This window comes from Hemibagrus wyckioides, linkage group LG07 (genome assembly GCF_019097595.1).
Source record: "Hemibagrus wyckioides isolate EC202008001 linkage group LG07, SWU_Hwy_1.0, whole genome shotgun sequence".
NCBI lineage: Eukaryota > Metazoa > Chordata > Actinopteri > Siluriformes > Bagridae > Hemibagrus > Hemibagrus wyckioides.
The window spans coordinates 19,750,716-19,773,512 of record NC_080716.1 but is presented as its reverse complement, the minus strand read 5'-3'; the positions used below and the strand labels follow the sequence as shown (position 1 = coordinate 19,773,512).

The 22,797-nt window shown below is 39.1% G+C and overlaps 1 protein-coding gene across 2 annotated transcripts; it reads right to left on the bottom strand.

The window, feature by feature from the left end:
- Nucleotides 1-203: 203 nt before the first annotated feature.
- acap1 (ArfGAP with coiled-coil, ankyrin repeat and PH domains 1) lies at nucleotides 204-22,298 on the bottom strand. 2 transcript variants are annotated; one of them, XM_058394431.1, is made up of 23 exons: nucleotides 22,125-22,298; nucleotides 19,191-19,248; nucleotides 16,993-17,112; nucleotides 16,418-16,471; nucleotides 16,199-16,257; nucleotides 15,506-15,689; nucleotides 14,113-14,157; nucleotides 13,883-13,978; nucleotides 12,227-12,301; nucleotides 12,011-12,123; nucleotides 11,696-11,747; nucleotides 11,428-11,528; nucleotides 11,121-11,232; nucleotides 9,136-9,329; nucleotides 8,070-8,139; nucleotides 7,831-7,925; nucleotides 6,487-6,680; nucleotides 6,203-6,247; nucleotides 4,518-4,690; nucleotides 4,121-4,230; nucleotides 3,885-3,995; nucleotides 3,553-3,611; nucleotides 204-1,014 (listed from the first exon to the last, which is right to left on the bottom strand). In XM_058394431.1, the coding sequence occupies exons 3-23, from the start codon at nucleotides 17,089-17,091 to the stop codon at nucleotides 914-916; spliced, it is 2,142 nt and encodes a 713-aa protein (XP_058250414.1). In that variant the 5' UTR covers nucleotides 17,092-17,112; nucleotides 19,191-19,248; nucleotides 22,125-22,298; the 3' UTR covers nucleotides 204-913. The 2 variants fall into 2 exon arrangements, with proteins under 2 accessions (XP_058250414.1, XP_058250413.1); XM_058394430.1 differs by lacking the exon at nucleotides 22,125-22,298 and adding an exon at nucleotides 21,037-21,855.
- Nucleotides 22,299-22,797: the final 499 nt, after the last annotated feature.

Sequence of the window (22,797 nt, the reverse complement as noted above, 5' to 3'; positions counted from 1 at the left end):
TTATAACCATGTGTGAACCATTGAAATAATCCTTTTAAATACAAGACATTGATTTGCTTTGAGTTTTTTTAAAAAGTCTTTTTAAAAAATATTTGGCATTGTTAAATTTTTATTCTAAACTAAATAAAAAGCTTGGCTCATTTGTGAGGTTGTCGTCTACTACAATATATCTGTATAGTAATCACTTCTGGTACATCTCTGGCTAAATGGAGGCAAGCAAGTTTATTTTTCTACTGTTTCTCTGGAGAGATCATGTATAAATCTTTTGTTTCTGTTAAAAAGACATGCACAGATATCACACTGTTTGAAAAAAAATTGTCATTTTGGTCATAAAAAGGAAATGAAAAACACTTGCTTGGAATTAACAGTTCATCTATATGACTAATGCATGGTTTGGACAAGAAGCTGTGTTTTCCCCAGAATGTGGAATTAAAACTTTTCAGACCAATATATGAAACGGAGATATCAGATATCTCTCAAAACATACAACACAAATTTGCTGTATTACTTTAATAAAAAAAAAATGTATAGAAACCATGATCAGAATAATTTGATTGAGACAACCAAGAGTTGACTGCCCTCTCTGTCCTGTTATACAGTCCAGAAAACACTGATGACCACAGAGCAAAGCTAGAACTACAGCAGTGCAGTTGAATATAGCTAAACCGAATCAAGCTGCACAGTGACCTAATGGGACATAGGCTCAAAGATCAAGGATGATACCATGCCTTACAGATTTCATAACTGTATGTGTGTGTGTGTGTGTGTGTGTGTGTGTTACATCAGCCAGGTGATGACAAGGCAGAAAAACAAGACACACTTATGAAATAAGAAGATTATGAAAAATGAAATCCAGCCATTGTCTGTATATTAAATATAGTGAGAGAAACAGGTACAGTCTTGCACCTGGAGGTTATGGAGTTTTAATATCAGCACTGCGACGTTTCAGCTTCTCAGGGTTGTTGGAAGCCATTTGGGAGAAATCCCTAAAGATATCATGATAGGTCTCGTCACCTGCAGAGAGAGAAGGAGAGAGAGAGAAAGAGAGAGGGATGAGAGATTGAAGTGAAAATAACACATTTTTTCACAATTTTCCACAAATCAAATTTATGATAAACATGTGGTGAGCGACACATCACATTGACCGTATGCTTCTCTACTCCACTTCTACCAGCACCCTGACCTGCATTTATTTCAATTCCTCAACTTTCCAACAAACCTGTACCAAGTCCAAGTGCTTGGTAAAAGAGATTATTCAAGAGTATTAGGTGAAGGGAAGATTTCAAAATCTGTTGGCAGCATGTCCCCAGGAATGAAGTTAATTCTCTCACTAGAACAGTACATTAGTGTACTCACTGCATCCAGGTTACTGTGTGCTTTATATGCTGCTAACCTGATACTCCCTTCCTCCTTGTAAAACACTCTGCCAGTGCACATTATACAGCAGAATTGATCTCTACCTTCTTAATAAAGTTACTGACATTCCGTAAATAGGTCAATGTCGCAAAGAGGAACATGACACTAAAAAAACATGCACACACAAACGCAGACATGGACAGACACACACATACATTCAACAGGCCCTTGATACAAGAGATGTTGTATTAAATGTTAGTGTTAAGGTAAATCCAGGCATTTGCACTGCAGCATAAGCACCTTTGATGTCCTTTTCTTTCTCTACTAAATCTATGGAACACTGGAAAGGCTCAAAGCAGCATGCAGCATTCAGTGAGTGAGGGGAAAGTTCTGCTTAGGGATGCATTGATCTGATATTTAGTATTGGAATAGTGCTACGTCCTGGGTCGACAGTGGATCAAATTCGTCATTCAGCACTGACAGTTCTCTTAAAGCCTGACATAAATTGGTGACAGACGTTTGTGACCTGGTTGTTCTGAGGATTTCAGTATCGTGTCAGTATCAGCTATTAGCCAATATACAGAGGTCTCATGTTAGTTTTTATTTATAATAATCAGTGTATTATTAGTTTAGATTTTACAAATGAGCAGGAAAGGAAGTACAGGCACAACAGCTTGCAGGATCGATTACCTGTGACACGCAGCGCAGACGACACACACTGCAAGCAGTGGAAACTTGGACGTCCATCTCAGGACAAACATAAACACGCACAGAGACAGCGAGACACACGTTTACACAAAGAGACACTGACATAGAGACAAGCTGGCATTATGAAGCTTCTCAGCAAATTAAAAAAAAAAAAAAGTCAGCAAAACTGCAGATATTTACCACAGTGAGTGCTTAACAAGCGTCTGCTTAAAAGGACAGCCCTCAACGGTCCAGCATTTTTATTGCTTTTCACCAAAAGTGCATTAGAAGCATGAAACCACAAAGCTTATGGCTTATGTGACATTATCCCTTTCCTGACAGTGTTCATCATGTAAACATTTATTTAAGATTTGATGAAATATACATAATTTACATAACTATATACACTGACTATATACAGTTATACAGGTGGTTAAATTATACATATACACTTTACACTATATTACACAAGACCAAAAGGTTGACTGTAGCTTTCTATGCTGGTGAAAGGATAATAATCTACAATAGTGTAATACTTTCTGGCGCTCTTTTGTGTCTTCATAGTAAAACAGTGTCCACTTGGGCTTTGTTATAGAGTTTCTGTTTGTTTATATTGGCTTTTGTAATATTGCACATACACAGTTGGGAGATACTGCAAAATATTGCATTTTTAGGTTGAATTACTAATTGCACAACAAAAAAATGTGAAGGTTTCAACAACATATTCAAATATTTAACAAATTATTGAATGGAAATTACTGAAAGATTGAATTTTAAATCCATCAGTGAAATCTTTACCTCCCACTACTGGCTGTAAGAGGAATTGCAATGAAACCACTTTTGGGATGTTTAACTCACCCCACCCACCACCATTCTGCTGAAATTACATATGCCTTGTGTCAATTTTACTGGGACACCAGGAAGGGCTTAGAAGCTCAACCTTGGTTTTGGGGCTGATATCTAGTCCCAACAATTTAAAAGACTTGAAAGAATTCTATCACACAGAACAGGGGTGTCCGATCAGCTCCGGCAAGGTCTGGTATAAGTGCAGGATTTCATTTCAACCAACCAGAAGCCACACCAAAGTCTACTAAAAGCCAAGATAAGCTGATTAAACAGGTGGAATCAGATGTGGCTCCTGCATGAGTGGAATGGAAAACCTGCACCCACACTGGGCCTTTGTGTTCTACAGCCTTGCTATAGAATCAGCCAAATTAGATTAGGTCAGATTTCTAAAAGTACTTGTGACAACAATAATACTTATGTGTACTGTAACATAATTTATCACAGTGTTGACACAGCTCTTTGCACATTTCTGCTGAAGAACCAAAGATCTTCATTCAGCATGACATCACATTATTGTGATGACAAAATGCATCACCTATTCATTCTGCCCTCCCAGACCCCAACCACTAAGATGGTTTTTAAAGGCCTGAAAGCCTTTCTTGGTTTGACCGATTATATCCCCAGACCCGCCTCCCCCAGCACCACCCAGTCCCTCAGATTGACCTGATTGGGCGAAGCCATCCATCTCCCGCATCTCCTTGTTCATCTTGGCTATTCGGAGGCTGTGAGGAAAAGGAAAAAGAGAGTCAGGCATGGTTTATGTCTGTCAACTCTCCAAACTCCAGACTTGATTGTATTTATGTTCTAATGGTTAAGATTTGCGTTGTCATTATTGAGCAAGAGCTCTCATTTGCAAAGTGTAACACGGGAAATTCAACAGAAGCAGTGGGTGTTTAAAAACCACAAGACCTGTTGACAACAAGACAAGTTGAAAGCATAAATAGTTCAACTTTCTGAAATGTTTTTTTTTTGTCTCCTCCCACCCTTTGACTCACAGTGTAACAATATCAGCGTTGGCACTCTCTACTGCTATGCTGATCGGGTCTTTTTGGCTGATGTCCTTTTTGTTGTAGTCAGCTCCTCTCTTTAAAAACAAACACACCAGCCTGGCACAACACACACACAAACACACACAGGTCAAACGCTAGGAACTGCATTTTGTCTATTAAACTAAATTCCATTAAAGTTAGATAACCCATATGTTTTATAGCGTGTGTAGGCGAGTGTGTACCCTGTATGTCCCAGTATAGTAGCGTGGTGTAAGGGTCCTCTTCCGTTTGAGTCGGCCTGGTTTACATTAGCGCCGTTCTGCAGCAGGAACTCACACGCTGCCAGAGAATTCTGCAGAGACACGGACACATCAATGTCCCCAGTGCCTTATAACCTAAATAAGCTAAGGTGTGTACATGCATATGTGTGTATGTTAAACAGTGCCAAACAGTCCACACTACACCATGCACTTTCACACTGGTCAAATGTCAGTGATAGTTCCCGTTACACCACACTTGCACAGCCCACATTGTGTTCTTTCTACTCTGCTTATAATGCCGATACCACAAACTGCAGAACTAGGTACATGCACATGCACATACTTATAAACACTTGCTCCCACGTTCACGCACACTTACCACGGTTGCGGCCTGTATGAGAGGAGTTTTGCTTTCCTCAGCCGTGTTAACCCAGTTAACATCTGCTCCATGAGCTAGAGCATCAGCCATAACGGGAAAATGCTGAAGTGCTGCAGAACGGTAGAGCAGAGCGCCAGGGTGAAGACCGCTCAAATCCTCCTCTTCTTCCTCATCTGCTGACACACATAATAAAACTGAGTTACAGGAAGTCTTCTGCATGAGTTTTTGGAACATCATTATTTAAATGTTATGAAATGTGAGTATATGTACATCATCAATTCTGTATACTGTGTAGAGTGGGGGGAAAAAAAAATCTATTTCTTGAAATGCCTCTGGATTTCAAAACAGTGATGCCTCAGAGCAAACATCACAGGAATCCATATTTCTATATTCTTTTAATAACTACCAAACCTCTGCCACTTTCCGAAATACTCCAGCAGGTCCCAAATCAAATGATTTAATAACTCCACTACTGCTGCAACTCCAAAAACCACGACACTGCCTTGTACACTTATTATATGATGGATGTGTATTGGATGTTCTCTCCAGTACAAATGGCTGAGAAGTACAAGGTAGAGACAAAATCTACCTTGTTTACTACCAACACCACATTTAGCATATCACCTGCCTGTACAATGCAAATATTTGAGGTCATTTAAATTAGTTGCTATTTTTACTGCTTGTATGTTTCGGTCCAGAGCAAATGTATACAATAGCTATTATAAGAAATAGTATTACAGCTCTATTCGAGTTGAATCTAGTCTATGTAGTTAGTAAGCATGAATTTAAAATATCATACTCAAATAGTTTCCTAATCACAGATCTTTCAAATACATAACACAGTTACCCACTTGTTACTCTAAAAAACCCATCAACCATTTTAAGCTTCTCTGTGTTAAAGCATACACACAAATATTATTAAGTTGTTATCACTTAATTCAGCTAAAATCTACAGCAACATTTAGAATAATACAGCTTTCCTTCTGTTGCAGTCTTTGTGCTCAAGTGAACTGACCGATGGCATTTGTGCTCCAAATCATTTTGCACGTTTTTCCTTAGGTGAGCTCAACGTGATTTCATTATTATTTGTCTGAAATAACGGGATAATGCATTTTCTCTTGGTCAGGTTGGTATAAAATAGAAATAGTGAACACATGAACGGTGTTTTTCACTGAAAAAAAAAAATGATGAGTATACTTTTTTTTTTTTGGAACTTACTTTTCCTGTGGAAATACTGGAAAAAAAAAGTAGAACAGATTTGCAAGCTTGCAAATAGTGCATAGTTTGCATTAAACTGCATAAGTTCTTGTGAGAGTCCTAAATTAGAGATCTACCAGTTCAAATGGGAAGATTCCTATAAACTTAACTTCATTTGCACTCCATTAGAACACAGAGGACATAAGAGATATAGTGAGCAGGATGGTACATTGTAATCATGTGTCTAATAAATGTTAAATGATCAACAGAGGTATTTTAATTCTTTAGAAATATAATTATTACAAAAAAATTGTCATCTTGGTCATGACCTGAGCTTCCCACTCCTCACAGGTTTTGGTCTGAACTTTGACACAAAGCGTGACAAATGCAAAACCAACTAATTCCCTTTTTACATACATAACAATAAAAAAAAGGCAGTTTGTCTGTGTGTGTGTGTGTGTGTGTGTGTGTGTGTGTGTGAGAAAGACCTTTATGAGAGCCGGTACTGTTCATGATTTCAGTTGGAGTCAGACCTGCAAAAGACATCACATGAAATTTAGTTTAGCTTGACCATTTGTCTTAAGGCAAAACAAGCAGATGATAAATTTTCCAACCCTCAGGAGGATTAGATTTTAATTTCACCAGGTTTTGTTTGTGTTGGACACAAGCTGGGATGCACACAATAAACAGCCAACCGTATTCTCTTTACCTCTCTGCACTATTTTACATAAAACACAGTGTATTTATATACACGTGTGTGTGTGTGTCTAACCTGTGTTCCGTGCCAGGGTGGCTCTGTTGGGTTTGGGTTTGAGGGGAGGACGTTGGGTTTGTTTGTCTTGTGTTGTTGCTCGATGACGGCGTGCGCTGGAGCGACGCAGTGGTGTCCCACGCCCTGTTTCAGGAAGCTTGTGGATGAATTTTTTCTCCACATATTTTGAACGTATCCACGACTCTTTATCCTGCCTGAGGAAATGATAGAACAGTGCTCCATTTTATATTCTCATACAGCACACTGATCGGCATAACCGACACTCATCCTCGACTATAACAAACTCTTGCTCACATTCATGCATCTGATTTATTCTTATGCAGGTCAGAAACAACCTGCATCACTGTTACCTGTCATTCCTCTCTGATGTGCATGCAGGGAAGGAAAGCATAAAGACATTAAGGGTTTGATTTTTGGTTGGTATTTTTTTAGGAGACTAATGAACATCTTGTAATGTGTGTGAGGAGACAGCAGGGGGCAGTGTAACAATTCATGACATGACGAGAGTTACAGCATGGTCATGTCTTGTCTTTAAGAAACTGATATATGCTTTTATTTAAAGCGACTAACTACTTAGTTAAGCAGATGAAGGAGCAGAGCCTTGCTCAGCCTGGTAATGGTGGGATTTGCGTACAACATTCTGCTTAGTAGCCCAAAGTTTTAACCACGGAGCCACCACTATAGCTTGATGAAGAAGAAGCGAAGAAGAATTAACGCTCTTATCACCATATTACAGCACAGTGGAACTCTTTTCCCCAGCTGAGTGCAGAGGCGGCTATGATACCTTTCTCACTTGGCCAGCAGCGACACCTTTGTGGTGCTGGGGCTTGAACCTCAACCTTCTGACCACAGCTTGCAACATCTAATGCCAAATAACCCATACCATAACAATGTACTGCATTTAGTTATCAAAAACAGACCTACAGCATCTCAGCTGGTAAACTAAGCTATATATCAGCATGATTCCTCACGTGTGTCTTCTGATATCCACCATTTTTCGAAACGATCTGCTTTTCTAACACACTGAAAGGCGCAGCAGTATTCAGCAACACTCCCATCGAGTACAATGCGAAACTATGAAAGTTCTGTTTGAACTGCTTAATGTCTCTTCAAAATCGACGTTATCTCAGACCTTAAAAATCTTAAATATGTAACCTCTAGAGTCACATAGGACATGATGTTCCCACCCCACAACCTCCAAAGGTATAATGAAGCAGGAAAGACACTCAACAAGAACAGATTCAGATTATTAAAAGTATATGCTTTAAACCACTATGCATTTTATTGAGTAAAGGTTTGTGTATGGCTGGAGAAGTGGAATATAAAACAGGATGCGTTACATACCTGGGACTGGAAGGGTGTGGTTTCTTTATCGTGATCTCATCAATGCGTGCCTCGTAGATCCGGTTAATGGCAGCGTTTCCCAACTCACACATCAGCTACGCAGGGAAAGAAAGAGAAACGAGACAGGGAAGAGAGTGGGTGTGGGAAAGTGTGTGAAGGTGGCAATAATCATGCTCCCACTTCATAAACTGACATGAAACTGTGAGAGACAAAGTGGTCCATGTGCGTGTGTGTTTTACTTTTATGAGTTCCGGCTCCCATGAGTCCAGAGTTAGAGAGCGTACTTTCGAGAAATGGACACCCAGACTCCTAAAGAGACAGAAAAGATATCTGATGAGTTGTGTAGCAGTATAAATGCATAAAGATTTTTAATACAGATTTCATGCATTTCTACTGTAGCTGAGCAAAGGCACAAAGATAACTGAAGCATTTGCTTTAAATGGTTACTTGTTTCTGGGTTGTGCATGTTTTTAGCTGCATAAAGGATGTAGTCAGGGATTTTTGTGAAGTAAAGCTAGCTGATTGAAACCCAAACAAAAACAGTCGCTCTATTCAGTTTCAGATTAGAACGCCTCAATGCTACTGCAAGACCCAGAGCTTTCTGAACGGACAGATGAGAGGATTGACAGGCAAGAACAGACACCTCCTTCTCCTGTATATTTGTGCTCCAAATTATTTCTTTAGCCTATTTAACAGTATCTGGGCCATCAAAGAAGCAAGAGGGGTTTTTTCAACTGGTATTTTGTTGACTGATGCGGCATAATCAAATGTGAAGTAAATGAATTATTAAAAAGAAGTTGTATCTTCAACATAGTCTTCGGTCTGTATGATAGCTTATGTGAAAAATACTACGTTAGTAAAATACTACATTTCCTTTTATTCCTGGAGATATTTTTCCATTTACGAAAACTGTAAATATCCATTCAACTATTTCCTGTGCTGCTTATCCTACACTGGGAAACTGGAGTCTATCCCAGGGAAGTCTGGGCTCAAGGCAGGGGACATCCTGGATGGTGTGATAACCTAGCACATGGCACAATTACACACACACACACACACACACACACACACACACCTATTCACACACTACAGACAATTTAGAAATGCCAATCAGCCTGCAACACATGCCTCTGAACTGGGGGAGGAAACCCACAAAGCATGGGGGCAACAAGCAAACCCCTGACCAATAATCCACTGTAAAATATCGTTATAAAAAATTTGCCTGCATGTTTCAACCCTAGAAAGCATGCACATATATGAGTAGTATCTTGCCCTTTAGACGTGTATGATTTGTGTATCTTTTACCTGTGTATTCCAGAGCAGGTGATACAGAGTGTTATGCCCAGGTTAATGGAGGCCCAGTCCGGTCCTGGTTCTCCACAGTCACAGCACTGGCTGTTCCCAGGTATAGCCTGCACCTCCTCCAGGGCTTTATAGTCCTTCTGCTCTCCAAAACCCAAATTCACACTGCCTGCTGACACGGAGCTGCAGCGTTCCCTCTGTCACAAACACAAACATAGTGTATAATCATCATACACCTACATACTGACACAGGCCACAGGAAACAAGCTCGTATCTACTAATCTCTTATTTACAAAAGGTGTCATAAGGTGTTGTACCAGTGAACCAGTTAAAAACATTCAACAAGCTATTCCTCTGAAAGGAAAGAAGTAAACAAAAAAAAAAGAAAAAGCTAAAATACATTTCAGTGAAGCAGAACCTGAGGTACTTCCCCAAATATGCTGCAAATAAATAGTTTTTTATTTTTATTTTTATAAAGCTGTTAAGGCCCAAAATTAGAAACCAAATGCATGCCTGCAGGACATTCTGAGAAGTGTATTTATAGGTTTTTATTCATTTGTAAACAGTACAAATTTAACCAAATTCAGATTTAATTAATACTTTATTCATAAACTCATAGTTTAGCCACAGATTTGCCACAGAATCTAAGAGAGATTCTGAACAAATAAACTGATCATAAGCAGACTACAGAGAACTCAAATCTTAGTATTTCTGAGTTTTACCTAATAGCCCTGACATGTGGTTGATTTATTCAAGACATTACACTCAGGTCAGCGGTGACCTTTTGTATACAACTGAGCCTTTTTTTGGAATAATAAAATACTAACAATCCTATAAAGATCCAAATTCCCATTAAGACATGTTGACCAAAAAACATACTTTATACTATACTTGACAAAAGATTTTCCCTCATCTTTATTAATTATACTACCTTCTTATAATTATTGACGATATTGAGCGTCATCACTACTAATACACTACTAAACTACAAATCAGACATTTTCAGGTTAAAATATTATGCTCACACACTGACCAGAAAAAAAGAGGAATAGGGAAGCTCTGAGGAGAATTTGTATAAGCTCACTGTATAATCGGATTTGACCATGTATTTTAATAAATGTGACAGCTAAGGGCTATAGAGTGTGTAGCAAATATCAAGAACAGTATGATGTCTAAAAATATTAGTATAATCAACTGAATGTTTTTAATTATTTGTTCAAAATCAGCTTAACACCTTTATAAGCAGGAGTGTGTGTAGTTTATTTTGTACATTTTAAGTAAAAACCTTAAGGAAATTGAACGAACCAATAGAGTACTATTTCATGTGCTATTTTCATTTAAACATTTACTTTAATATTGCATTTCATGACATACACTGCTACCTCATTTACTAGTTAAAGGTTAATAAATGATTTGTCTGTCACCATAAATCACCATGCCAAATAGTAAGCGAATACTAACTAACATGATTACTCTGTAATTAAAATGATATGGAAAGAAGCCTAGGAAATGTCCCTGATGTTAAGAATGTTTAAAACACTTAGTCCAATACTTAGATACTTAGCTGCTTGTTAGAGGAGTAACATTTGTTCTACTAAACTTCTATTAGTTGAATTAATGTTGACCTGTCACTGTCACACTGTCACAAATTGGGAAATAAGAATGATGTAACAGAATAATGTTCCACCTATTTTGCAGAAATCACAAGTTTGACCCCAGATAATGCTATAGCTAGCCATTTCTGGGAGCCAAGGGAGGAAAATAGTCAGAGGAAACTTTTCTGTGCTTTCTGGCTTAGAGATTAGAGATGGCATTACTTTCTCTCCTTGTCAGTCAACGCATGTGGAATAGGGAAAACAAAGCTTTCATTTGAGTGTGGTATACTTCCCCATGACATCGCCTAAGGAGCAGTTAAAGTGGCAGTTGGAAAGTGTGGTGTGTGTGTGTGTGTGTGTGTGTGTGTGTGTGTGTGTGTGTGTGTATCTTACAGGGCTGCATGTGTCCTCTCTCCTCTCCTGAAATGCTGAAGCAATGCTGTTCTGCACAGCGCTCATCCAGCCTTGCTGCTGTCGCTCTGAATCTGCTTGCAATAGACAGCTCCTACTCACACACACGCACAAAACATAAATTTGGGCTCATTACATGCACACATGAACACTTCAGGGTGAAAAAAACGAAGCTACAGGCACTGTATGCATGTACAGATACACCATTTACAATTGCAGCAACACTTGTCCATCTGACACCATAAACCGACACTTTAGCAAACAGCTCATCGAACACACAAACACTCACTTGGAGGGTGAGACGACTTCAAAGCAGAACCTTCTCTCCTGTTCAGCACACGGTTTCACTGTGCACAGGCGCAAGTCTTCCACCACCACAGTGGGGTTCTCCTAAAAATAGAAACAGAAAAACCAACATTTGTGTGTTTAAAGTCAAGTCAAACAGACCTCTGATATTATTCGATACCTGTACATACACACAGGCTGTAGGAACAATTAAAATAGGATTTTCTATAGAATTATTTGTGGCATGTTTTGTGCAAACATGTGATACCTACTTTGAATTTCTTTTGATAGACCAGTTGGTTTTTCTGAATGGAAAACCAGCGCCTACAAAAATTAGGAGATGAGATAGCAAGCAATCATGAAATATGTTCCAATATGACCATATTTGGGAATATAAGAACAATCTGGTGCCAATGGCAATATTGAGAACCACAGAACATTCACTAGAAACATTTTAAACCTAGACAAGTTACAGCAAAGAAATAATTACCACCATAACGAATTTACAAATGTTAATAATAACAACTTCTATGAGGCATGTAGGTGATAGCAAACGAAATGCAGCGAGAAGTGGACTTGTGCTGCACCTGCTCCAGGTTTTGAAGGCATTGCTGGCTCTCTTGTACAGGTAACCCTCCATGGCAATTCCACTGGATGCGTCTGGACTGAAGTCCAAGACTGATTCATCATACGATTCATCCTGATTAATAAATATGGCCCAAATATGTTACCATGATTTGATTTGATACACATTACTTGAATAATGGACACTGTTTATTTGGTGTGTCTTTCTGTGTGGCTACCTTTTTCTTGATGTCACCATGTCTCTGCTCCATGTCCCTCTTATCTCTTGCAGAGTTTAGAACTAGTTGTGTGTACTAAGAGACACATGCATGCATGCATACATACACACACACACACACACACAGAGAGAAAGAGAGTATAAAATGCTACTGATTCAAAATCAGTGTTGTTTAGGAAACAGCAATGGTGCTATATTATATTCAACTGCAAGTCAAAAGAATTTGGCATTTAATACTTCCACAAACAGGAAGCAGGAAGTGTTGACACTTGGCTTCCTCTCCAGGTCAACAGGTTTGTGAGGCTTATTGCTCATATATTTTCATGAATATATTTTCATAACCCTATTGTGAAATTCTACAATTTCAGCTCTTGAAACTCGATGATCATTGAAATTATGATTTGTTTTACTTGTTGTCCCCCAATTCCAGTGAGCAAGGAAGATCATTTCCTGTGAAACATGCAAAATAGTATCTCACTTGCTGTGTCCCAATTCACCTAATTATACTATGCACCAAAAGTAGGTACTTTTCATTGTGAAATGGGAAACGTACATACATTTGAGTGCGTAGCCAAACAGCATGCGGGTACTGAGACACACTAACACGCCATGTAATGGAAGAGAGCGTTGCCTAGTTACACACACTGTCACAGCAAACAAACTCCTCTTCATTGCATTTTAGCTTCTCTTCAATTATTATTCCGGATACTATATCATTTCAGCCTTGCACAAGGAGTTGTGGAAAATGTGTAATATTAGCTGAAAATGTGTGCACACTTTAAAAAGTCTACCATAAATAACAGAGCATACAGGTACCTTTGGGATCTTCATTTCAACATACCACACACTACTCCTGAACTCGTACACCATGTAGGACAGACAGTATATATCCAGGATATTATAAAGCCATTCTATCCAATTATTTTTGTTTTTTCTTTCCATTCTGTCTCGCAAGGGTAATGTTATAAAATTGACATGTTCTCTCTCTTCAATGCCATCCACCTCAATTACAACCTTCTTTTCGACCTTTTGCAGACTTATTTTTAAAGCCATCTATGTCTAAAAGATGAAGCACCATAATATAATCCTCACACTCAGTCTGTCACCATTTCCTGTGTAGGCAGGAAGTTTTGTAGCAGGTTTTGTGGTTTTCACAGGCCAGTACAAGGTGACTGTGCTTCCTGTCTCAAACGACTCACTTCTTAGATAACCACCCCTGTAGAAAACACTTCAGTAGAGAAGACTGTTGTCGAGTTGAGAGGGACTTAATGCTTTTGATTTAAAAGCTTTAAAGTAATGGCTAATATGGACTTTAAACATGGCCTGCTTTATATCAGATTTCATAATAATATATGAGCTATTTATTTGAAATAAGTAAAAACAGACTAGAAATTAAGCAACATCCATTAATGTGAGGTACATGACAGTGTAGGGTGATATTTTCCCAGTCCTAATTTATATTATGGGAAATACCCAAGTGGTAAAAAGTTTCCTGCTTCTGCTGCTGCTGCTTTAAGCCTTCTGTCAACTGTTTCCATCCATCTTTATGCCATATCAGATAAAGAAATGACATCTGCCTCCAAAAAACTCAATTTCATTGTATAAAAATTAGATTGATGTATAATCTGTATGTAGGTTGACTAGTTCTGCTTCTAACCTCATTGCTTAGTTGCTTACGATACTCCTCCAGTTCTGTGAGGGACTGATGACCCTGCTGGAAGAACGCAGCCTGGGTTTCCATCAGCGAGAGCATCTGTTTCATAAACACACACACACACACACAGATAGATTAGGTTCTAATGAATTAGGTTATTTCTCTGGGCAGATTCAGTTCCTTCTATAATTAGGAAACATTAAAATTAGTAATTACTAGATGAAGAAACATACCGCCATCAGAATATCAGTCTTCTTCTTGGACTCAATAACATTAATCTAATTTGGAAAGAGAGAGAGAGAGAGAGAGAGAGAGAATACATAAGGAAAGTGGAACAGGAAAAAAAGAATAGTGATAGAGTCAATGTACCAGAAAAATTATCTACACAAGACAGCTGTGGTTTTAGCATTTATCAATCATGTAGCTAGTGTGATTTCGCCTCAGTCCTTTGACAGAGGTGTAACTTATCTAAGATTTTCTTACACAAATGCACATACAGTTGGAAGTCTGCATAATTTTATTATTTGCCTATCTGTACATGTTAATGTGTGGACATTCGCTTAGCTACTAGGCGAGGGGAAATATCAGCATCATGAAGTATCATTTTCAACTGCAGTTCAACATGGTTTTGTGTTTGTCAAACAATATAGATAAATAATGAACAGAACAAAACTACACACACACACACACACACACACACACACACACACACACATACACACACACATACACACACACATACACACACACATACACACACACATACACACACACATACACACACACATACACACACACATACACACACACACACACACACACACACACAGCGAAAGCCTTACTGAATGTTTGTCAATGTTCCAGCCTCTTGCTGTCGTGGTGCATGCTCTCATACGCTGGTTAAAATTTAAAGATGGTGAAAGTGCTAACAATCAGAGTTTACAAGCTTACAACCACTCTGCGGGCAAAAGCACTGAAAATCCCACAGGATTAACAAACTGCATATGATCATAGTTTGTATTTACTAAACGAGTGAATGAAAACACAGAATGTTCCATGCAGGCAATAAAAAGTGATGCTGAGCGGCCTAAAATGTGCTGCATGGAGTGCTGTTTCTGGCATAAAACGGGGTTAATCTGCCAGCATGAGGTACCTCATTTGTGTCAACTGTCATGCAAGTTGTACAGGATGTAACTATAAATGTGTCATCGAGCTCTATCTATATATGAAAATCATGCAAACCTCTGTAGTGATACGGTGTGTAATTAGATTAGACCATTTCCAACAGGCATCCGAATCTATAGATCAGTGAATGAAACACATAGTAGCGAATATAGTACACTAAGTAGGCACTTAAATGCCACTAGGTTAAACCTTACAATCAGAGGATGAATCAGATCAGAAACTGTGAGGTTTAAACGAAATAAAAAAAACACCTCTGAACTCTGTGATATTTACATGACCCCTGTGCTGCCTAGAAATGTAAAGCTTAAAACACTGTTGTAGGTAAATTAATAAAAAGCAACCTTAAACATTGAAGTGTATGATAATTTTTTTTTTTGCTGCTTCAAAAGGCAACACAATTTTTACCCTTCATGGCTTGTGAATATCTGGATAAGTGTGTACCTGCAGTACATAGTCCAGAGTCCCTGATCTGAAGGCTTTACGGGCATGAGTTAAGGCCTGACTGGCCTCCTCAACCTCATGCAGCTTTCCCCGTGGGGCTTGAGCATTCTTTCCCAAAGCTGCGTCCAGAGTCTCGCTGCTGCGCTCAAATTCCTTACGTGCATCTTTAAAGCGTTTGACATCACTGAAAAAGACAGAAGGTTTCATGTACTCTATTAATGTAGGCTGCTAAAAGAGGCTGACAATAACCTGATGCCACTGAGCATGACTGGATATGTTCTCAGAGAATGACTGGTGAGATGGGACTAAAAACCTTACATGCCTAGATTTATGTGCATGAAGTTCAGTTTTCTAACACACCATGATCAAACATCATGTGGCTTTCGTTGAACCAGGCACAGTGCAACAGAATGTATGGATATAATTAGGTTGGGACTAAAGCATATGGTTTCTCTGACATATTGTTATATGATTAAATCACACTGATCAAACATTTGTGCAAGATCAGCGGCGTAGTAATCGTCATCATCAGCTCTCAGTGGGGGGTTTCACCACATCAGCATGACTCATGAACACCCTTCAGCGTGCAATATCCATGCATCTCATGTGTTACATATGAACAAAGCTTTTCAGACCCACTCTGTTGTCTACTATTCTGTATTAACGCCATTAAACTTTCAGAAGGTTACTCACTCTTTCACAAAACTCTGCAGCTTCAGTTTCACTGACTTCTGTGTGCTTTCAATGAGCTCCTGGCAGGACAGAGAGGATGAGACAGAGGAACAGAAAAGGGTCAGTGAATATTGGGACACATCCTGAGACCGAGCACACATATTTGTTCGTTACCATCAGCAACAGTGAAAAGGAATAATGTGTGTGTGTGTGTGTGCATGTGTGTGTGTCTGGCTTTACCTCCTGAGCCATAAGGATGTTGTTCAGCGTCTTGGAGAACTTATCCAAACAGCTCTGCAAGTTTTACCACAAGCAGACAACAAACCAATTACAGAGACCTAGACTCTCACTGACAACACTTTACATCATTACAAAATACTCCATAAATTAATCACATACAAACAGGACAAGGAGCGTCCGTTTTTATAGTTATTTCCTCTGTTACGTTTCCTGCAAATTATGTGCAAAAACCATACTGACCAAACATTTGGTCATAGTCACATTGCTAAAGTTCCTTTTCTTGCTAATAACAACGAGTGATCATATCCTTATATGCTATTGCGGGCTACACTATGTGGTTAAATTTAATCAAGCATTTCCATGATGTCTGGGGTTGCTGTGGAATGTGTGAGGGGCCAAACACTAAAGTGGTTGCGCATGCCGTGCAAAAAAAAAAAAAAAAAGAATGCAGCAAATCCCCAGTTCAGACTGATTTGATAGAAGGTAGTGACCTCTAGCTAAAAAGAAGCGCTCATTTTTTTCCATGCATGAACATTCTAACCCAGCTTTGCAGAGTAAGCGTTCAGATCACTCACCCCCATGGTTGTGTCTCCAGAGAGATGAAATCCAAGTTCCCTGAGTCCATTTACAAAGCTCTTACTGCTCTGGCAATATGCTCGGCCTGCTTCCAGCATGGCGTTACACTGCTTCACCAACTGTACACACCCAAACACAAACCCTGTTATGTTTTCTGTTACATATGTGACCCACAATGAAATCTGACTGCGGTATCTCATGTACAGTGCATTTAGAAAGTGTCCCCTATGGTTACTTTGCTTTTTTGCTGCTTTGCAACATGAAATTTAATCATATTGGAATCTGATTTTTTTTTTCCTCTTTTAGTCCCTATAGAAATCAAAATTAAAGTATTTAGATGTCATCTGAATTATTTGAAAATTATTTGTTTTACTGTTTGCATCACTTTGCTTGTCTGTGTTAGCTTCATAAAATTAAAATTCTACCAACAGTTTTGAAACTATTATTAAACGTACAGCAGGCTGTCAGCTAGCATGTGCATTGGCTGTGGTTTCTGTGAGACCTATATTCACTGTCTGAACAAAAAATAATCAAAATATTTCACCATATCGTGTCTGAAAATTCTGTTACCCGATATTATGACTTTCTTGTTCATAGAGCTGTATTTAATCACACAGGGTTGTTGTATTGAATATCAGCACAGCAATGTCTCTCCTGCAGCTAATCGCAACTATCTGAACTCGTCCTGCTCAGAAGCAACCCTCAGAGTATGACGCCATGACTATATGATGTGTCTAATCGCAGGAATGGTTACCTTGGTGACTGTTTATCATTTCCGTCAAACATTATGATTTTATACCGAATGCCTCGACTTTAGTCTCATCAGACCACAAAACTATTTTCCAAAAGCTCTCAGCTCTTCCATTACAGCCTTCCTCAGCTCTCTAACCCCATCACTATTGTAACCGGACTCTTGGACACTTCTCTGACAATTGCTCTTTCTGTCCAAGCACTAATTTTACCATTTTCTTGGTTAGAATGGATTTCACAGTGCATCTAATAAGGTTTGTGATGCGTGAACCTCCCCTTTCATCTTCAATCCCTCCTTGTTCTTGAAGCTTCACAGAGAGTTCCTTAGTCTTCATGACAGCAGGACTAGTCTGATCTGCCATTTTAGCTGCGAGTACTCTATGTCAGAGGCATTTATTGCGCAAGCATAGACAGGTGCTCCTCGTTTCACGTATTTAATGTGAGGTTTTGATATAATATACTAGTCCTAACACAGGTTGCTAAAAGAAGAAAGACTTATCACATATCTGATGAGCATCACTTTAAAAAGATCTCTCATTCTAACATACTTACAACTGATATTGCAATTCAGCAAAAAGTGAAAAAAACAACACTTCAGGGGGGTTGGATGAATACTGTCTAGAAGCACTATATGTAAATTTAAATAAAAAATATCTCCCTGTTCTCGCCCACTAATTTCCTGTGCTGTTCCACATTTTTAGTTGATCGTACACAGAAGTGTTATGTTTCATTTTTAGTGTAATTGTAGTAGTCATGAACCATATGCTGTAATATCTTAGGAGGGGTTTTGTTTGTTGAAAGTGGCTTAGGAAGACAGATGCCTTTACAATTGCATAAAACTTGGCTAAAACTAAAAATTTAACAACCCCATCTGAAGTTTTTTGAGCATCTGCTCTATGTCTTCTATGCAGCTAATGACTATTCGTGCATAATCTTGGAAAAAAACAAGCAGTTTTAAACAGGGTCATTGAAAGATAAGTTTTCATAGAAACTGAGACAAAATCCGACACACACATGGCCACAGACAGGTGCATGGGCACAATGACATCTTAGACAATATCCACTATCTGACATAAGACTGAAATTATTAACTTTTATATTCCAAAAATGGAAGTTCAGAAAGTCAGTGTGTCCTTCCTGAGATCTTTCACCAGAATCTTGATGAGGAATTGAATGAAAGTTGGTTAAAAGCCAATGAATTAGTAATTCCTCTTTCAGTTCATGTAAACACCGTTTGAATACTATCTCTCTTCACTAAACTCAGCCAATGGGAGTTGTAGGAAAGGAATGAGGGGAAGAATGATACTTCTCTTAAAAACAGCTATTTGACAATAGGAACACTATATTTTATTAAGATTCCAGTTGACTGTTCTTTATTAAAACAAAACGATGCCGATCATTCCTATGTCACAGAGTCACTCTGACTTGCTCCGTGTCTCCACCTCACCTTTTCGAGACGTGTCTCCAGTTCATTCACATCCCCCTCCACTGACTCAATGGCTGCCCTGATGACAAAAAAACCACAGTAAGCATATATAACTACAGTTCTTTCTTCTCTTTCTCTCCCTCTCTCTCTCGCACACACACACACACAAAATGTTCAAGCAATTCAGCACCTTTACAGAACAATTCAAAACACAACTGCTAAATCAGGGATGACTGCTATGTGTTTGTTTCTATGTACAATTAGCATATATATGTGTGTACATAAGAGAGAGAGAGAGAGAGAGAGAGAGAGAGAGAGAGTGAGAGTATCTCCTGTCATCTAACTTGCACATGGGTTTTTGAATTTTTACACAGTTCAGACCCTGTGGCTTCCGCTAGTACTTTCACTCAGACACACAAGCAAAGAGCAGAACAGGCAAGAAGAAACAGTGCCTTGTTATTTTCTCTGCAATGTACAGACCTATAGGTTTTTAGACAAAAACAGGATAATATCAAGATAAAATAAATCTGTGATGGTGCGCCTGATTACACAATCCCAGAATCATAATTATTAACTATGCCGTTTTTTACTGCATTTCATACACCACTGAGCTCGAGAGGGACTTGAAGTTTCTGTAGAGATCCACCCCTGAAAACACACTTCCTGTCTCATGTTTATCATGTTGGTATCGCTTCACTTCCTGTCTCTCCCATCCCCCACACTGGCATCACCTAGCAACGGGAGGCAGCACTTTATAGTGAAGTGGGCCTGGATTTTGTTTGTCTGAGGCTTTTCTTAATCACTATCCCAATCATTTAATTTTTCCTGTCTAAAGTGGCGGTGACAGTGTGTATGTACAGTGCATTTGATGTAAATCTCTAGGTGGTTTTGTTTGGAGTGACACAAAAAATGCAAAACACTCATAACCGAACAAATAACAATAGAGTAGAATGCAGAGAGAGATATGGAAAGAAACATCCAGAGTGAGATATGGAAAGAAACAGAGCGGGAAAGAGCAAGCGTGTGAGAGTGCGAGAGAGAGAGAGCGAGAGAGAGAGAGAAAGAGAGAGAGAGAATTTCTGCCTGGCTGTGGCCTAGTTCTCTAACCCACTCCACCCCTTCTCTAACTGTTTCTCATTGCTACATGCATCCCCAGGACTGTACACTCACACTTTCCACTGTCTAAGTCCACCAGCCAAAAAGGAAAAAGTGAGGCGAAGGTGGGGGGCAAAGAGAAGAAAACAATTTGCTTCAGCAAGGTCTACAGATAATGATCAATGCAAGCAAGACAGAAATATATGGTGGTAGTTATAATGTCACCATCATTTGAGTGCAATACAGCCCCACCCTAAACAACAACCTAGTGTCAGATCTTCCCAAAGTCATCCTCTCTTTGGCTCAGATAAACCTATAATTTCACTAAGCAGGGATGAGAGAGTTTAGCCTTAGTTTTTGCTCCCTTCCACTGAAGAAAATATGCTTTCAGGGGGGAATGCTTGGCCAAAACTAGTTAACAATATGCTGTGCATCCTTCTCCTAAAAATAGAAAATAGCCAATTAAATCGTTGAGCCGGGACAAGATCCTCTTTCTTGTAATCAGTGCTGAGTCAAAGACTCGTGTCCTTACAATCCCCTTCATCCCCCATTCATTCCTCAAACCAAACCCAGTCTTTCCAGCGCCGGGAGGTCTGGACAACTTAATATTTGCCTTTCACTCCACTGTAATCTCAAGTTTAAGACAAACAGCCCTTGCAACTTTCAGCAGGTTTTGCGCTCCGAGGTTAAAATGTATCACGATAACAAGTTTTGAATATCTGCAACTAAAGATTAACCAAGAACTAAAAGCACCATCACTTTAATGGCTTACCTGAACCTGGGGGAGTCCTTTAAACACTCTTCAAAATCCATCTTGACAGTCATTTTGCCAGTGGAAACATATAATTCACAAAACCCGATATTATTATTCCTTCTTGTGTCATGAGCTGTACAAGCCTGAGCTGTCCCTTTTTTTGTTTGCGGTGAAGAAATCTCACTCCCAGCAGTTCCTACTAAACTCCGTGCAATAATGTCGCTTTCATTATAAGCTCTCTGAATTAATTATACAGAGGCATTTGGACAATATACCGCAAATCCCCGACGACGACACTGATGTGCAAAGTTCATATTTCTGAAACAATACTTTTGTACTTCACCTTGCGATCCATGCGTCCGAAATAAATTAAAAAACCAACCGCAACATATATGCATTCATAAAACTCCACTTATTATATAAATAGAAATAAATAAACGTCAAGTGCAAGTCGTCACTGAAGTTTTCGCTTTCCTATCCAGCGCGCGTGATCTGTCTCTCCATTGGCCGCTAAAGTTCCGAGTATTTAAATAAGCTAAATGCGTAAAAACATTTATCGCGTTGATATTTTTAAAATCTAGCTTAAAAAGGGCAGAAAAAAATAAGAGTAAAAAAATAAAACAATGATAGTGATGGCTCCTCAGGGAATAATTAAGGTCTCCAAGGCTTGACACTGTTCTCGCGTTCCTCTCTCTCTTTCTCTTGCGCCTCGGTAGGTCCGCCCCCCCAGCACGCGCTCCTCTTCCGGGTTTCGTGCTCCCACTGTAAGCTTGACGGTAAAACGGACATCATGTCATTAAACCTCAAAAGAAAAGGGACGACTAGGCCAAAAACTGCTGCGAGATTCTAAACACCATCGTTTTACACCTCTGGCTGAACCTTTAACTCATCATCATTATTTGTATATTTATGTTATTTCAGCTGTGACAAGCCCTAAGTGCTGAATCTGATACTTATATACCAACATTCAGAAGCTTATATGTCAGGTGATGCCAGTCCATGACACACACACACACACACCTTATCTTAACCAAGCCACCTACAGACCAGGACGAAACCAAGAGGCAAATATGCCCAGGGATCATGGAGCTGTGAGAAAACACTACCTGTGCTGTCATGTTGATGATCCACCACCCAAATATTTGGTCCTATGGTGGTCTCTTTTCTCTGATGGATGATCTGTCTACTGCAAATGGGCTACAGTCATTAGAGTAATCAACACGTTCTTAAATAAGTAATTTAAGATCATCTATATAGTGTTATACAGTGAAAGAGACAGTGAGTATAGACAGCAAGTAGGTGTACCTAATATCCTGGGAAGCAGGCTCTGTATACTGCCTGAAAGCATCTCTATACAGAAGCAAAAATCTATCTCTTATAATTGCTTTGGCACAGACTACAGTTGGCTTTAATCTCTTGAACTGTCGGGACAAGTTGGCTAACATCTCAGTGTGTAGTGTAGGCCTACTGGTTAAACCTGTTGTGCTCCACCTGACACCAAACACAGAGAATCCCCTGTGATTACAGAGGAGCTGCAGTAACACAGAGTACTTACAGCTGTTTAGAGCATGTAAAAACATGTGTACAAATATAAAATACAGAAAACACAAGAACACATAAACATTCGTCACATTTTAGGTGGTTCTCCTTGATTTGATGTGTATTACATTTAGGCATGTCTCTGTTAAATGTGTAAGAAACACACATGCACACACACACAGATATAGACACACACACACACAGACATAGACACATACACACACACACACACACACACAC

Excerpts from the sequence above, each read along its gene's own strand:
- acap1 (XM_058394430.1), bottom strand. The coding sequence starts at position 21,089 with ATGACTGTCAAGATGGATTTTGAAGAGTGTTTAAAGGACTCCCCCAGG. Across the intron at positions 17,113-19,190 it reads TGGAGACACGTCTCGAAAAG|TTGGTGAAGCAGTGTAACGC; the intron begins GTGAGGTGGAGA and ends GGGTGTGTACAG. Across the intron at positions 12,124-12,226 it reads ATGGTGACATCAAGAAAAAG|GATGAATCGTATGATGAATC; the intron begins GTAGCCACACAG and ends TTTATTAATCAG.